Source organism: Euprymna scolopes, chromosome 20, assembly GCF_053919585.1.
Source record: "Euprymna scolopes isolate OS-2025 chromosome 20, ASM5391958v1, whole genome shotgun sequence".
Classification (NCBI taxonomy): domain Eukaryota; kingdom Metazoa; phylum Mollusca; class Cephalopoda; order Sepiida; family Sepiolidae; genus Euprymna; species Euprymna scolopes.
The window spans coordinates 23,023,251-23,042,076 of NC_136501.1; the positions used below are offsets into that span (position 1 = coordinate 23,023,251).

Consider the following 18,826-nt stretch of genomic DNA (forward strand, 5'->3'; position numbering starts at 1 on the left):
TCAACAACAACATGGTAAAAAAAGACATACTGATGATGAAGTGTATCTTCGAAATATATTTTTAAATTTCAAACAAAATAAATATGTTTATTTTGTAATAATGCATTGTTTTGGCTTCAAACGTATCTAATACAAATTTATTTTCTTCAAATTTTTCACTATTTTTTTTGGTTTACATTTCTTGGACATTTACGATAGCTGTTAAAAAAAAAAAAAAAAACGATGGAAAAGATTTAAGACAGGGTTGTGGAGTCAGAAGATATAAGGTCTGATTGTGGCTTCTTATTTTAAAATTATCTAGTATGTTGATTTTTCAGAGATGAAAAAATCTGAATCAAGCTCATAATAGTATTACGAGTTTTACTCTGACTCTGTTTTAAAGTAAAACATTCTTTATAAAATATCTATAAAGGTTTAATACAATGTCAGATTTTAAACTTCAATACTTGTATGAAATCAAACAATACTCAAAATTTTAATAAAACGTTTTTTCACAAAACTATATTGATGGCTTCCGAACATTACATTGCACCTGAGTGCTTGTCTAGAATTCCCCCAACAAAGAAAAATCTGTACGATGTATGTTCCTGTGACGGAAAGAAAATATTGTACACAAAAAAAAATCATGTAAATTGATCAAATTTTATATTTTGTAACAGAAGAACATGCCATTTTGAAAACAATCTAAATTTAAAAAAAAAAATGAAATGAAAGGAAGATAATTCGATAATCTAAACTTGTAAAATTTACATTGTGTTATGTATTTGCTATAGCCAGTTTTTCGAAATGCACTTTCTAGTCTATATAATTGTGAAATCTACTTTTGTCACTGGTCTAAGATATATGCACACTGACAATGAGTAAAACACAACACAGTTGATCTATAAAATAATATTTTGCTTTTTATTTCACACCAACAAATCAGCTTCTAATAAGCTATTACTGGTGTTTTGACATTTATGAAGGTATGCGAGGTTGGTGGGTGGTTGGGTCAGTTGTTGGCGGTGAAGAAATCTGACAGCGTTGCTTCTCTGACTGACTGACCCACTTTTTCTTTGTAACCATTTATATAAACATTCTTTTCCTATTGGTATATTTAATATTTCCCGTTGTCTATTGTTTCAATCCTTTGACCGATATCCTTTCACATACTTCTTGGCCAAATTATGCATTTTATTAGACAATGGTGGAAAGTCCCACATTCCATATATGGAATCCATCTGCAGGTGTGCAACTCATCAGATGTTTCTCTTCCCGAGGTCACCTACCAATATCCAATGCCTACAAATTCCCATTAGCTGCTTAAAAATAATTTTTTTATATAAAAATGCTTGATCAATTTATATAATTTTTGGAATATGATATTTTTGTTTTGTTATGGGTACATACATATAGATTTTTCTTTTAATATCAGAATTCTGAACAAAAACCAAAAAATGCTGCACATTTTTTTTTTTACTTGTTTGTTATTCACGTCATTCCAGGCAACACCAGAGTTCCTTGTTAACTTTACATAAGCATCAGTTTTATTTTAAAAAAATCTCTCAAAGCAGATTAAGGAAAAAGTAACCATTGTCTCATTTGCTGCGAGCCTGTTTGACTAAAATAAAAATAAAAAATAAAACAAACGTATCGAATATAAAATATTCCCCAAAAGGTTTTTGTATTTAAGATTTATTGAAATATAAATAAAAACCTTTTTAGGAATATTTTGTATTGGATACATTTTTTTTATGATTTTAGACAAACAGGCTTGCAGCAAGTGTCGGACTTTTCTAGATAACCAATGCCAAATAGCAATGTATACAGACAACAGGTCTGCAATAGGAGAAATATTTAGTTAAGAGAAAAGAGATCATCCAAAAATGGATGAACATCTTTGAAATAACAATATTTTCCTGGATACATTTCCAGTGTTATAATTATGAGCCACTAGTCTCAGAAAATTCATGTTCCTCCAGATATGGGTCAACCTGTGGCAGAAAATTTATGTCCATAGATAAGCAGCTTAGCTTTTTTTTCAAGTGGACTGACTATGGTCTATTCTAAATGACACATATTTCAGCAGAGCAGGTTGGAATATCAGTTGGGTTTGTGCAGGTCACAGAAATAGATGTGTTTGGTTGAACTTGTGTTTTCATCTGGTCGATTTCAGAGTTGGTAGTTTGGTGGAGAAATACCATTGTAACCTTACAGAATAAAACATTGTTACTTGTTTTCCGCTGGGATTGTGGTTTTACTTGAAGGGAGAATCCTTTTGTAGTGATAAAGTGTACCAGTGCTGCTGACGCTAGCAGCAGCCGCATAAAGATATGCAAATACCAAGCCTGCTGCATGAAGCGATGTCACAGAGATAAAAGGACACAGGTGTTCGACATGCTGAAATTCCTGTTATATATCCAGTGAACACAGCCACCTAGAAGGTAAACTTACACGTCATAACTTTGAAATAAAAGTTTTTGATGCCTTTGTCTACTTCTTATTTAAGAACTTCAAAACTTCAACAAACTGATCTTTCAAAGTATAGTTCGCATTTCTGTAAAATTGTTGATATAAATAAATTTTATTTGTTAATTCATATTTTCTTGCTTTCATTCAAATATTCTTGTTGCGTTATGACTAGAGATAGGACAGCAGCATATTCTTTTCATTGTTTTGACTCTCGAGTATATATCCGGCACAGTTAATCAACTGAGAACCACATCACTATAGAAAAGCATATAAGATATCAACGGGTATACACCAGAGAGTCAAAACAATGACAAGAATATGCTGTTGTCCTAGCCCTAGTTATGACCCATTCATAAAAAATTCATGTTTTTATTCATCTTTTTCGTTTGTTAATTCAACTACATTACCAAAGAACATCTCTCCAAATACAAAAATAAATAAAACAACAACCCACAATGATTAAATAATTTATTTGTTGAACAAATATTTTTAAAATTTACTAAGAAATAAGGTGTTATTTTTATTTTTATTTTTTTTAAATATCATGAATGAATAGAAACTTCTTTTTTTTTAAGAAAGCCAAACGATATAAGTTTGTTTTTTTTTTCTTTAAAAGATGTTTATTTACTTTGAAAGATATGAAAAGCTTTCGCTTAGAATGGAGTTTTATCAAGCGATTTCTTTTTATTAATCACTTTTCTCCTTAGAGATGTATAAATCTCTTGAGTTGTTAAAAGACAGTTTTTTAGGGTTTTTTTTTATAAGTCTTTTCAAGTTCAGTATGCACATCACTTGTATGGTGAAAGCTCGCTCATATCGTTAAGGATAAATAAACATCTCTTTGTAAAGAAAAAAAAAATCTTATATCGTTTGGCTTTCTTAAAAAAAATTAAATATTCATTCATAACGATATTTATATTTGTTTAAGAAATATTTAAAAAATTTACTAAAAAAATTACAAAATGACAAATACATCAAAATCTTTTTTTTTTTTTTGCACAAAAGAATAAAATAAAAAAATTAACTTATAATTGAAACTCCAAGTAAAATATTTAGTTTCCATTTTATACTTAAAAACGTTTTTGTTTGTTTCAGAATTTAATTTTTAAGACAAACCCAGTACAATAAAATATATTGAATTTTGTATTCAGCACTTAAAACCATTACGGATTTTGTCTTTTTATTCTAACATAACTAAAAATAAGTAAAGTCCTTATTTACCTACCTCCCCACAAGGGCAGAGTTGGATACAAGGTAAGTGCTTAATGTGGGAAAATCCAACTCCCAAAAAGGATCACTCTGGATTAGGAAAAAATCCCAAAAGTTTCAAGTTTAGAAAGATTTCTCCTTCACTAATCGGAGAGAAAAAAAAAAAGATAGTATTTGAACAGATATTACACTTTAATCGTAGCCAAAAAGTTAATATAAAGTGTTTGTTATAAAAATTTAGATAAAATGCTATTTTGTTTATTGATGTATCAAAACTTCTTTATTGGTTTGAACAAATTCCACGATAATTAATACTTATGCAGAATAAGGACTGTACTTTTTTTTTACATAGGAGTTATCACTTATCAAGGTCCGGAAGCCACTCGAGGATAAGGGTTAATGAGTGTACAGTAATCAATGGGATAATATTGTAGTAATCGTTAGTAATGGAAAATTGATAGATTGGATTACTTAAGGGGAGGTTCATCAAGAATTTGTTTATGTTGGACTTGAAGACATCCAAGTTATAGTCAGCTGGGAAGCAGGCAAACAGGAGAGAGTTCCACAGGCATGCAGTTCTAAGAAAGGAGCTTTGTTCATGGGATCTACGTTTTGACTTCGGCACAGTCAAAGAGTGGGGAAAATTATTGACAGTGGTTTCAGCTAGATGGGTGTTTTTTGTGAAAGATTGGCGAGGGGGGACCAGAGATTGGAGCTCAGACAGGCACTTGCCATGGAAATAACGACAAAATAAAGATAGGCTTACAACGTCCCTTCTGTGGGAAAGAGGGTGTAGGGAAGAGAATTTTGACATCTCATTGTAATACAGCTTCCTATTCCAACAGCTTATTTCCCCAAACTGAAAACTTGTGGAACTCTTCCTGCTGACTGTTTTCCTCCTACCTTAATCTTCTGAAGACTACGGTTAATCGGCATATATCATCTCTTTGTGATAATCTTTTGTTCTCGCTAGCTCCTTACATAAAGTGGCTTCACACCTTGTTTAGAGCGATTTACATAAAAAAATTAAGATTCTCTGAATTCCAATTTCTTAACAAAACTTAAGCCTTAAATTTAAGTTATTTTCTAGACTCTCAATCATATAAACAATCTAGTGGTTTCCATCAATTCACTGTGATACTTCATTGTGATACAGCTTCCTATTCAATTTGTTAAAAAAAATCGACAATTATTTTAGGCATAAGGTTCAGTGTCGGTATATCTTGATTTTAATTTTTGTAAGGAGACATGAAAATTTTGTGAAACTACCATGTTCGGCGAATTAATTTTACTTGACTTGGGACAGGTATACTTCCAGATAATAAAGTTAAAAAAAAACTGTACTCATACAGAATAATGACTGTGTTATCGTCTGTATTTTCCATGCAGTTTAGTTATTAATAAAATATCATAAGTGGTGAAACCCTGTGCAAATGAAATTGTAAAAACCAACATCATCTAAGAAAACAATTATTTGCTATCATTGATTTATTATATAAAAAAATTCAGCATTTCTGAAGAAAAAAAATATATTAAAAAAAATTTAAATATTTATTCATGAAACTTACCTTACAATGAATGTTTTTTTTATTGATTTGAATTTTATTAAAGTTTCATAAAATTGTCCAATAATTGTTCATTGTATTTTCTTCATGACAAAAAAAAAAAAAAAAAAAAAAAAACTATTGTTTTTATTTTTCAATTAATTTTTCATTGAATTATCTACGTAATAACAGAAAGATTATATTTTTATTGAAAAAATTGGCCAGCGTATGCACAAAAAATAATTTAAAAAATAAATGACAAAACTTCTGTTTGGCATTTTTCAGCTTTTTTACGTAACTGTCCAAAAAATTTGAACAATAGCACAGTCCTTATTCTGCATAAATATTCAATAATTTAATCAAAACATTAGAAAAATCTTTGAACAATATTTTATGGAATTCATTTCATTTCAAAATTACTCCAAATTATGTACCCCCCCAACCCTCCCCCCCAAAACCCAAAAACTTCACCATCCTTAAAAACTGATGATCAGAAAGCCTGCAGTAAAACTAAATACGTTGATTATATATCTTTAGAAAAATACATTTTGCTTTCTTTCTTCAGTTGGTCTGGTTAGTTAAAAAAAAAAAAAAAAATTCTCAAAGAATTCTTTTAAAATTGATAAAAATTCAAAGTTTATTAACATGAAGAATCGATCCAAGATTTTCGATATAAAAAAAAAATGTTCGCCATCATAGATTTTATAAAAATAAAGTAAATAAGACGAAATGTTGGCAAAACATGGCCGCTGATTGAAATCATTTAAAAAACGGATAAAATAGCAAAAACTGAGCAATAAAATATCAAAATAAATTTCTTCTTCTTGAGCTGCCAGAGGAAGTGGGAAAAAAAAAATTTCGGATTTCGTTTGGTTCTTCATTAAAATGTGTACGACTTCATTTCATTGCCATCTGTCGAGAGATTAAAAAAAAATCAGTTTGAAAAATACAACTAATATTTATTGTCGAACATGACATTTCAATTTCATTTCAATGTTAGTCAGAATGATGATCAATGATAGGCTAAATACATTGGTTATATATCTAAAAAACGAAATAAAATATTTTCATGCAAATATCTATATTTCTCTTTGTTTGTCTGTTTCACTTATTCTCAGAAACTACTGGACCGATCTGGCTGAAATTTCGTATCAGACTTTGTTATTAAAAAGGTGCAAACTTAAGTATTATGGTATTCGTTCAATGAATAGTTATGGATTAATAGGGATCAGTATTTAATGGAAAAATGAACACTAATTTAATTATTCCCAGTCATCAATTTGGCATAAAGCACTCATTCTAAGTAATGGGCTATAACTTTTGCTCGTTTTTAATGGGTTAAATGAGCAGGACGCCGGGTGTTGCCCAATTGTACAATATGCTTAACAGCCGCAGAGGATAGCTTCAAACAAACCCGACAAGCTACTAAGTCTCATCCCTGTACAGTAGAGATCCCTAGGTGCAAGAAAGCCTTTTACTCCAATAGTTTCTTCCCCAGAACTGCGGGTCTTTGGAACTCCCTTCTGGGATTCTGCTTTCCCAACTGTACTGATATGCAAAAGTTCAAGTGTAATGTTAACAAACATCTCTCTACTCATCTCCCTTCATAATGACCCTGCTAATTAATTCCCTGATAGTAGCCCCCTGCTTCAAAGTGGCACTGTGCCTTGTTTGGGGTGAAAATTCAATAAAAAAAAAATTTAAAAAAATCTTGTAATGCTAAGAGAAAAAGGAGGTGAAAAAAAAGGAAATGCTTTAGTCGCCATGCCCACCCCGACTTACGACGTTGAGGGCATTCAAAATAAGCTTACTCATTGCAAGGCGTATGATGACTTTGCAAAAATGTTGATGCAAAAACTGACCCCCTCCTTGTAAAAAAAATGACCCAGCTGATGGCCAATTTTTGGATATTTGCCGATTGAGAGACCAATCTTTCTAATGATACCAATTTTGTCAGTGTTTGTCATGTGTGGCGAAAGTTTTGCGATACACACACACACACACTAACAGACAGGTGAGATTTATATATAGATTAAGATTATGAAATTTTATTTAATTTCAAAGTTTCTATGAAAAAAATGTTTAAATCTTGACAGCACCAACTGTCGGTTGGTTGGTTTGTTTATTTAACCAGCATATTGACCTTTATTGGGTCATTTAATGCTGACAATCGTTTTGGTTCATTTTTTTCCATAGTGTTTGTTTGTTTGCTTAGTACTTTTTTTGGGGGGGGGGAACAAGTTTTATCCGTTTTAGTTGAAAGTTTTGTTTTTTTGGGTAAGGCCTTGATATATTTTTTTGTATAGTTTTATCTCTCTCAGAAATGAGAGAATGTTATCTGTGCAGGTGTTTTTAAAAATGTCTTTCATATTGTTGTTTTTTAGGTAACGATTTCTCGCAGTAGCATAAACTCCACATTCCACAAAGATATGTTTTATTGTGTAGGTCTTCTGGCATGTTAAGCATTGTGGTGATTGCTCTTGCGTGAGTATGTAGGAGTGAGTAAGGTTTGTGTGGCCAATGTGTGTTCTGGCTATAACCACTTGTTCTTTTCTTGATTTTTGTGGGGATGGTCCCCATTCTCCTAAGTTGGGTTTAATCTGGAAGAGCTTGCTATTTGTGTTATTCCAGCGCTGTTGCCATTTTGCATAGAACAGTTTATTGATTTTGTATTTTAAGTCTCTAAGGAATATTGATGGATTCAGGGTTTAGGTTTAAAGCTGATTTGGCTGCTAAGTCTGCTCTTTCGTTACCTTTCACTCTGATATGGCTTAGAATCCAGCACATGATTACCTCTTTGTGGGTAGTCATCGAGGTTACTCTATTTGGTGATTAGTGGGTTCTCGAGCTTTATATTGTTCAATGATGATAGAACAAAGAGCGAATCTGAGAAAATTATAAACTTCTTGTGTTTGTCTTTTGTTAGAATGTTGAGATCAAAGTCAATAGCACAAACTTCTGCGGTGAAAATGGAGCTTTCAGTTGGTAGTGCCTTCTGGATAGTTGTTCCATTCAGAACAGCTGCACATGCTGTCCTGTTGTGGTCCTTAGAGCCATCTATAGATGTGCAGATGACTGGAGTTTTTCCTGATAGGTGTTAGGGTGGGTTTTTGCTTTGGGGAGTTTACTTAGTTCGAAGATCATTTTGGGTTTTTTTGAGTATCCAAGGTGGGATTTTAGACAGTGTATGATCATGGATATTTTGAGTTATCTCTGATTCTTGTAATATCGTTTTCATTCGTAGGCTGAAGGGTTTTATAGCTTTTTCTTTTGCGTCGAATAGTTCACTGTGTCTTCGATGGAATGTGTCATTGTATGCAGGATTGTTTGGACATGATTTTAGTTTAGTATAGTATTGGGTAGCTAATTTATGGCTCCTTATATCTGCTGGTATCTCATTGGCCTCTACGTGTAGACTTTCCACTGGGGACGTTCTGAAGGCTCCCAGTACCAGTCTCAGCTCTCCGTGGTAGATCGGGTCTAATGTTTTTAAGTAAGTTCTTCTGGCCGACCAATAAATGAAACATCCATAGTCAAGTTTTGACCTGACCAATGACCTGTATGATTTCAGAAGGGTTTTTTGATCTGTACCCCATTCTGTGTGGACTAATGTGCAGCAGCTGCAGTCTTTTATTGCAGTTTGTTTTCAGGTTCTTCAGGTGGGGGATGAATGTCAGTTTTTTTTATCAAATGTCAAACCTAGGAATTTATATTCGTCTACAATGGGAATTTCTGTATTTTCAAGTTTCAAACAAGGGTCGTTATGGAGTTTCCTCATTTGGCAGAAGTGTACACATTTGGTTTTTGTTTCAGAGAATTTAAATCCATTTTCTATTGACCACGTTTTTAATCTATTCAGGCATTGTTGGAGCTTGCGTTCTATGGTATGTATATATTTTGACCTGCAATGTATCAAGAGGTCATCCGCATATAAAGACTGGGAGTATGGCACTTTGTTATGTTGTTTATTTTAACGCTAAATAAGGTTACAGATAAAATACTCCCTTGTGGGACTCCCTCTTCTTGGATGTTGGTAGCTGAATAGGTTGATCCAATGCAGACTTTAAATTTCCAATCTGATAAAAAACCTTTATAAATTGTGGTTGCCTGCCTTTTAGATTGAGGTTTCATTATTCCAAATTTCCAGGTACAGTCATATGCTTTCTCCAATTCAAAGAAGATTGCGGAGAGGGGTTCGTTCCTTATAAATGCTTCTCTTACAACTGTTTCTCGGCGAATCAGGTGATCGATTGTACTTTTGTTACGGAAGCTGCACTGTAGGTTAGAGATAATGTTGTTGGATTCTAAGTACCACACTAGTCTGTCATTGGCTATTCTCTTCATTGTTTTACACAAACAACTGGTTTGTTAATTTGTTCTATAGTTTTGCAGGTTTGAGTTTTCTTTTCCTGGTTTGGGGATTGCTATTATTGTGGTTAATCTCCATATATCTGGGAATTCGCCTTCTATCCATATTCTGTTAAAGATTTTTAATAGAAGTTTTAGTGTTTCAGTAGGTAGTTTTCTCAGGAATTCGTAGTGAATTTCATCTGGTCCTACAGCAATGTTATGGGATCTTCTAGTTCAGTTAGTGAAAGAAGTTTATTATAGTTTTCAAGGTTTTTTGATTTGAAGTCGAATTTATATTTCTCTGCATTTTCTTTTATTGTTGTAAATTTTGTACTGTTGTAACCCCTACAGGGCAGCTCAGGTGCACAGGCTTGGGGGTTGAGATACAGCTGTAGCCGATACCTGTGGCGTCACCCGTGTTTTCGTCTAGTGGTTGAATTCGTCGCTGTCGTTCGCTCTCCGGTTCCGCTTTTGAATCAGCTTTCAAACGATCACCTTGGCTATCTGAGAAATATATTGCATTCAACAAGTGTGTTTTCAAATAAAGAAAAAAGTCAAAGCTTAATTGGCTTTTCTTAACATAAAATAATTATTGCTCTGGACTTTAATAGTACATGCTGGCTTGGTCATGCAAACAGGTGGCTGGCAGTTTTTTTCTTTCTTTTACCAAGTACTTCGTCTTTTCTACTGTCAGTATACGGGGAGGTCAGAGACACACGTATCGGAGGTGTGCCGCCAGGCGCGTGGCGAAAAAAAGTCTCTTACATCTCCTCACTTCCTTTTATCAATATCGCTAGCTGTAACCCCCCCCCCCCCCCCCGCACGTCTCCAAATATGCCCACAAGTGGCGATCAACCAATCAGCGGCCGCGCCTTTGTTCGGAGAGGGGGGGGGGGCAGTAAGGGCCTGCCGAGCCCTGACCGCTTGGTCGCAGAAAAGAAAGAAAAGTAAATAATAAAAAAATGACCTTTACATTTATTGAAGCAAAAGAAAAAAGGAAGGAAGAGATTTTCCTCTCTCATCTTCTCTCCACCCACCCCTCTCTCAACATGTCAGTAAGGAGATAACGTCCCCTCACCGGAATACGAGCCATCACGTCTAATTAACACAAGGTCTTTGCCACGCATGCCAGCCCGGGTGGTCCCTCAACGCACGAGTCCATCTGTTAATTTTCGGAATTATTTTTATGACTTATTCTGGCGTTGACATGCGCTGTAGTATCCATTCCCGGGGAGGGGAGATCATTTTGATTATCCACCAAGAAGCAGATGTATTCTGTTAAAAACAACATCAAACCATCATCATCATCATTAGAGTCCAGCCGTGCGAATTCTCCTGAATTCGTGTCAATGGGTCACCCAGACTACAAACTGTTCTTTAATCAACTAGCAAGGTCTCCCGGCATCGCCTGATCCTCATCGTGTCACATCTGCATTTTGTTTTATTATTGTAAATTTTGTACTGTAGTTTTGGTTAGAAGAATTTTCTGAAAAAGTTTCAGCTAGCAAGTCTGCTATATTTTTTTTTATCAGTTGTGTTGGAGTTATTTATGACGAGGTGTTTGATTGGTGTGGATTGTTGTTTACCTGAAATTTTATTAATTCAGTAGAGGAATTCAGTTTGCTGACATAATTTTGCCAGCATTCTTTTTTTTCTCTTATAACCTTACGGGCTTTAGCTCTGTTTTGCTTGTATTCTATAAGATTTGGAGTAGTAGGTTTTTTTCTGGAATTTTTTTAGGGCAGCTTTCCATAACTTGATAGCTTGTTGACATTTAGTATTGAATAAAAGTCTGTTGTGTTTTTTGTTGAGGTTTTTAGGATGCACTTATTTGCTATTTCTATCAGTGTTTTGGTAAAAGATTCTACTGTGTCATGAATAGTTTCGATGTGGTTCAAACTAGTTTTGCATTTTTCCTTGAATATTTGCCAGTTGGCCTTGTTTAGGTTCCATTGTGGATTTTTTTTTGACTACTGTCTTCGGGAGTTTCAATTAGAATTGGGAAATGGTCGCTGCCACAGGTGTCATTATGCACAATCCAACTGAAATCCAAATATATTTTGGGGTCACACATACTTATATCAATGGCGGAGTAATTTTCATTAGCTGAACTGATGTATGTGGGTGAACTGTTGTATATTGTTTTCGTTAATGATTTCTTCTATTGTTTTGCCTTTTTTGTTAATGTGCTTACACCCCCATCGTATATTGTGGCTATTAAAGTCATCTAACAGGATGAAGCATTTGGGTAGTTGATTGATTAGTTTTTTCAATTTGTCTTTGTCTATATCTTCGTTTGATGGGATATATGTAGAGCATACTGTTATAGTTTTGTGCAGAGTGGCCTTGATGGCAATTGCTTGGATATTTGTAGTGATATTTACTTTACTGTGGGGTGTGTCGTTTCGGATCAGAACTGACACACCCCCTGAGGCTCTGCCTCCAGAATTATGAGTGTAGTTGAAGGATTGGAAGTTCTTGATGTTGATGCTGTTGTGTTTCAGAAAGGTTTCTTGAAGGCAGATTATTGTAGGTTGTTTCTGTATTATTAATAGTTGTAGTTCATTCAGATTTGCTTTCAAACCACGACAGTTCCATTGGATTATTTTTTCCCCATGGTTGGTTTTAAATTTTGTGCTATTATTCTTCTGTGTGCTTTTTTGTTTCTTTTTTATTTGTCTGTGGGTGTTTTATCTTCTACCTCCATCTCCTCCAGTGTTTCTATTTTGTTTCCTCCCCTTGAGGTTGATTGGGATCTAGATCTTGGTTTGTTAATTGTTTTTCCTTTAGTTTTCGTTTTATTGGGTGATGATGGTGATGTTTCGTTTTGTTTGTTTAGGAGGGTTGTTTTCATTTGGTGAGTTTTTTCTTTGATTTAATTTGAGTTTTTTGGTTTGTTGGTTCTGCTTTTTGGTTCTGTTTTTGGTTTGGGAGTTTTCAGTTTTGTAATCTTTATTTTTGTTGTTTATTTGTTTTATAGTTTTTTCTTTTTGAATTCTTCCATTAGTTCCCTTACTTCATTGAGTAATTTCATAATGTCTTCTGGTTTGATGTTTAATAGGTTTGCTTTTATTGTTTGGTTATTTGGTCCGGTGGTATGCTGTATGTTTTTTTTGTTATTTCTGATTATTTTATATTTCCAGCTAGGTTATGAGCTTCTTGGAAGGTTATATTTTTTGTATATTTTATTTTAATAATTTCTTTTTCTTTCTTCCATTTATCATATTCTTTTGAATTTGCACTATGGTCTTTTTGGCAGTTAATACATTTTGGCTTTTTTGGCAATCTGTATGGGTCTCGTTTTCTCCACACCTCATGCATACTGGAGAGCGTGTGCACCGGTCTCGATGGTGTCCGTACCTTTGACATTTGTAGCATCTGAGAAGGTTTGGTATATATGGGTCTATATTTATGTTTTCGTATCCTATTTTAATGTTACTTGGAATTTTATGGGCATCAAATGTTAGAATATAGGAGTTTGTATCGATGATTTCACCATTTTTTTTTTAATTTAGATCCTTTTTACATCGATAACATTTTGATTTTTTAGGTTAATTTTAATTTCTTCCAAGGAACACAGTGATAGTTCTGAACTCCTGATTACTCCTTTACTAGTATTCAGCATTTTGTGGGGATCGATTTTTTTTTTAGAAAGGGGCGCGAAGGGAAGGGGGCAGTTTTTATTTTTGGTTTTGTAGAACATAAGTTTTACAAAAGAAAATAGAAAAACAAAAAGGAACATCAATGTAGGTGCATTTCATCTCAGGAAGCCAATAAACAGTCTGATCTGGTAGCACCAGGCACCAACTGTCAAGGTTCAAACATTTGATTTATTCCATTAGGTTAAACTTGCACAATTTTAAAAAGATGAATAAAAAGAAATAAAAGTGGAAACAACATGAAATGCTAGATAAGACTTGAAATTCCAATCTCATATTTCACATTTGAGTTTAGTAAAATTTTGGAGAAATGCTTTCTTGAAAGATTGTTTGAGATATTTTTTTGAATATTAATTTTTAAAAGAAACTTTGAAAGGAAAAGTTCTGTTTTGTTTTTACCGTCACTTTTCTTCCATGCTGGGTTGAAGTGTTTTTTGATTGGTTGCCAACATTCGTAATATTCGTGGTCCACTTTTTGACATGTCTCGTTACCCCACTTGGTGATGGCCATACTTAATGAAGATTCAAACATAAAAGCCTACAAAAAAAAAAAGATTTTTAAAAATGTGTCCATTTAATTTTAGTGATGAAAATGATGTTTCAAACTGAAATGTGACAGACTAACTAAAATACTATTTCAAACTAGAATGTGACAGACCAACGAAAATGCTATTTCAAACTGAAATGTGACAGACTAACTAAAATACTATTTCAAACTGAAATGTAACAGACTAACTAAAATACTATTTCAAACTGAAATGTGACAGACCAACGAAAATGCTATTTCAAACTGAAATGTGACAGACCAATGAAAATGCTATTTCAAACTGAATGTGATGTATGTCATGAGTGTGGGTAGGCGTCGCATTTAAAATGCGACTTGTTTTGAGTAATGCAGGCTTGAAGATAAAATTAAAATTTTTAACGTTTGCTTCGGATTATTTGGACTACTGTCCTCGTCTTGAGTATTATTCGCACGTTTCTAGAAAAGGAAAAGAGCTAATCATCAGACATACTTTTGTTCAAGAAAAAAATTAAAATGTATTATCTGTTACTAATTGAGATTTAGGGTTTGTATTACTGTACACATAGATTCGAAAAAGTTGTCCAAAAACAAATATATAACAAATAAATGTTATCAAAGGCAAGATAAGTTACTTTTCTACCAAACTGGATATATTTTTTGTGTTTTTATTCAATGTAACATATTTATTCAGCTCGAAAACCATACAGTGTTTACCGATGTATTCGAAAATTCAAGATGGCGTCTCACACCCTCTTTAACACGGTAAGTTTGGAAAAAGGTGTTATAAATAAAAAACTATACAAAATACTATTAAAAACCTGGCGAATATATGTCAATCTATGTCACGGTAACATATATTGAGCGAGTTTTTAACAGTATTTTATCCGTTTTTTTATTTATAACATCTTTTCCCAAACTTACCGTGTTAAAGAGAGAATCAGACGCCATCTTGAATGTTCCAATACATCGGTAAACACTGTATGGTTTTCGAGCTGAATAAACATGTTACATTGAATAAAAACACGAAAAATATATCCAGTTTGGTAGAAAAGTAACTTATCTTGCCTTTGATAACATTTATTTGTTATATATTTCTTTTTGGACAACTTTTTCGAATCTGCGTGTACAGTAATACAAACCCGAGATTTGATATCTGTTTGAAGCTGAATCATGCTATTAGCTTGATTAATTGTACCATTGTACTACCTTTTAGAGCAACATTATTTTTATTTATTTTTTTTTTTTTTTACAAAGGAGTCACCACTTATCAAGGCCCAGAGCGACTTAAGGATAAGGATTAATGAATGTACATTAGTCAATGGGACAATAGCGTAGAAATCATTAGTAGTGGAAATTTGGTAAATTGGATTTCTTAAGGGGACGGCTCATCAAGAACTTGTTTACCGGCCATATTGTAATCAGCTGGAAAGCAGGGAAACAGAAGAGAGTTCCACAGGCGTGCAGTTCTAAGAAAGAAGCCTTATTCATGGAATCTACATTTAAGCTTAGGTACTGATAAACAGTGGGGGAAATTATTGATAGTGGTTTTAACTAGACAAGAGTTTTCTGTGAAAGTTAGACAAGGGGGGAGGACCATAGATTGGAGATCAGACGAGCATTTGCCATGAAAATAATGACACTACTTCCTGTACTATTTCCGACCAATGCACTATCTTTCAGTGCTGAAATGTAGTGCTAGAAGGTAGTAGAGTATATATTCTACTGCCATGATACTATCCTTCCAGGCATTATCTTCTCATTTTGTGATGTTTTATTCTATGTTTGTTCATCGTGATGTAATGAGATTATCCTGAATCATTGGAAAAAACAAGATAGTGAATAGAAATGATAGATGGTAATGTGATGTAGATAAAGGTTTGTGGATTAATGTCACATTTGGAATATGACTGCGATTGTTTGGAGTATTGCAAGGTTGAGACTAAAATCTAAATTGTAAAAAATTTGCTACTGATTAGAGAATGCATAAAAATCAATTGTAGACGTACATTATATATCAAGAGGAAAATCAAGAGAACAGATTTGCCCATTGAAGAAAATGGATGTGTCACCTTTTTCTGCTCCCTCAGCTTGGAGTTGGGGAGTTCATTCTAACCATATGCTAAGTATGCTAAAAGGAATGTCAACAGTCGACACACAATCGATTGTTAGTTATAGAAAAGAACATTTCTTGTTCTTATTTCTTTATCAACGCAAAGCTTTTGATTTGAAGACAAAGTATAGAAAAAAAGGGACTATTTTACATTCCTTGCTTTTTGCCTGAAAAAAAATATAATTAAATTAGCCGAGTAAAGACTAACCATAGTGCCTTCTGCAATTTTCTGTGGTTTTAGTTCCATCGTGGAAGCCTTTTCAAAACATTCGGCATCTGGTCCATGAGGGGTCATCATGCTGTGGAGAGAACCTCCGCCAGGAAGGAAACCAGATTCCTAGAATTACAAAAAATTAAACATTTAGATAATAATGATGAGTAATAATATTTATGTGTGTGTATATGTATGTTAGCATGTACATAAGTGTGTGTGTGTGTATATATGTATGTTAGCATGTACATAAGTGTGTGTGTGTGTATATATGTATGTTAGCATGTACATAAGTGTGTGTGTGTATATATGTATGTTAGCATGTACATAAGTGTGTGTGTGTATATATGTATGTTAGCATGTACATAAGTGTGTGTGTGTGTATATATGTATGTTAGCATGTACATAAGTGTGTGTGTGTATATATGTATGTTAGCATGTACATAAGTGTGTGTGTGTATATATGTATGTTAGCATGTACATAAGTGTGTGTGTGTATATATGTATGTTAGCATGTACATAAGTGTGTGTGTGTGTATATGTATGTTAGCATGTACATAAGTGTGTGTGTGTGTGTATATGTATGTTAGCATGTACATAAGTGTGTGTGTGTGTGTATATGTATGTTAGCATGTACATAAGTGTGTGTGTGTGTGTATATGTATGTTAGCATGTACATAAGTGTGTGTGTGTGTGTATATGTATGTTAGCATGTACATAAGTGTGTGTGTGTGTGTATATGTATGTTAGCATGTACATAAGTGTGTGTGTGTGTATATGTATGTTAGCATGTACATAAGTGTGTGTGTGTGTATATGTATGTTAGCATGTACATAAGTGTGTGTGTGTGTATATGTATGTTAGCATGTACATAAGTGTGTGTGTGTATATGTATGTTAGCATGTACATAAGTGTGTGTGTGTATATGTATGTTAGCATGTACATAAGTGTGTGTGTGTATATGTATGTTAGCATGTACATAAGTGTGTGTGTGTATATATGCATGTTAGCATGTACGTAAGTGTGTGTGTGTATATATGCATGTTAGCATGTACGTAAGTGTGTGTGTGTATATATGCATGTTAGCATGTACGTAAGTGTGTGTGTGTATATATGCATGTTAGCATGTACGTAAGTGTGTGTGTGTATATATGCATGTTAGCATGTACGTAAGTGTGTGTGTGTATATATGCATGTTAGCATGTACGTAAGTGTGTGTGTGTATATATGCATGTTAGCATGTACGTAAGTGTGTGTGTGTATATATGCATGTTAGCATGTACGTAAGTGTGTGTGTGTATATATGCATGTTAGCATGTACGTAAGTGTGTGTGTGTATATATGCATGTTAGCATGTACGTAAGTGTGTGTGTGTATATATGCATGTTAGCATGTACGTACGTGTGTGTGTGTATATATGCATGTTAGCATGTACGTACGTGTGTGTGTGTATATATGCATGTTAGCATGTACATAAGTGTGTGTGTGTATATATGCATGTTAGCATGTACATAAGTGTGTGTGTGTATATATGCATGTTAGCATGTACATAAGTGTGTGTGTGTATATATGCATGTTAGCATGTATGTAAGTGTGTGTGTGTATATATGCATGTTAGCATGTACGTAAGTGTGTGTGTGTGTATATATGCATGTTAGCATGTACGTAAGTGTGTGTGTGTGTATATATGCATGTTAGCATGTACGTAAGTGTGTGTGTGTATATATGCATGTTAGCATGTACGTAAGTGTGTGTGTGTATATATGCATGTTAGCATGTAGGTAAGTGTGTGTGTGTATATATGCATGTTAGCATGTACGTAAGTGTGTGTGTGTATATATGCATGTTAGCATGTACGTAAGTGTGTGTGTGTATATATGCATATTAGCATGTACGTAAGTGTGTGTGTGTATATATGCATGTTAGCATGTACGTACGTAAGGGTGTGTGTGTATATATGCATGTTAGCATGTACGTACGTAAGGGTGTGTGTGTATATATGCATGTACGTACGTAAGGGTGTGTGTGTATATATGCATGTACGTACGTAAGGGTGTGTGTGTATATATGCATGTACGTACGTAAGGGTGTGTGTGTATATATGCATGTACGTACGTAAGGGTGTGTGTGTATATATGCATGTACGTACGTAAGGGTGTGTGTGTATATATGCATGTACGTACGTAAGGGTGTGTGTGTATATATGCATGTACGTACGTAAGGGTGTGTGTGTATATATGCATGTACGTACGTAAGGGTGTGTGTGTATATATGCATGTACGTACGTAAGGGTGTGTGTGTATATATGCATGTACGTACGTAAGGGTGTGTGTGTATATATGCATGTACGTACGTAAGGGTGTGTGTGTATATATGCATGTACGTACGTAAGGGTGTGTGTGTATATATGCATGTACGTACGTAAGGGTGTGTGTGTATATATGCATGTACGTACGTAAGGGTGTGTGTGTATATATGCATGTACGTACGTAAGGGTGTGTGTGTATATATGCATGTACGTACGTAAGGGTGTGTGTGTATATATGCATGTACGTACGTAAGGGTGTGTGTGTATATATGCATGTACGTACGTAAGGGTGTGTGTGTATATATGCATGTACGTACGTAAGGGTGTGTGTGTATATATGCATGTACGTACGTAAGGGTGTGTGTGTATATATGCATGTACGTACGTAAGGGTGTGTGTGTATATATGCATGTACGTACGTAAGGGTGTGTGTGTATATATGCATGTACGTACGTAAG

General features: G+C 33.9%; 1 protein-coding gene across 1 annotated transcript in view; it reads right to left on the reverse strand.

The window, feature by feature from the left end:
* Positions 1 to 5,812: 5,812 nt before the first annotated feature.
* LOC145241362 (homogentisate 1,2-dioxygenase-like) overlaps positions 5,813 to 18,826 on the reverse strand; it is a 98,294-nt gene continuing 85,280 nt past the window's right edge. Inside the window, exons 14-16 of the mRNA XM_080104235.1 lie at positions 16,058 to 16,186; positions 13,613 to 13,751; positions 5,813 to 6,116 (exon numbers count right to left, since the gene is read on the reverse strand). Of these exons, the coding sequence (XP_079960361.1) occupies positions 6,085 to 6,116; positions 13,613 to 13,751; positions 16,058 to 16,186 (300 nt within the window). The 3' untranslated portion in view covers positions 5,813 to 6,084. The remainder of the gene's footprint in view (positions 6,117 to 13,612; positions 13,752 to 16,057; positions 16,187 to 18,826) is intronic.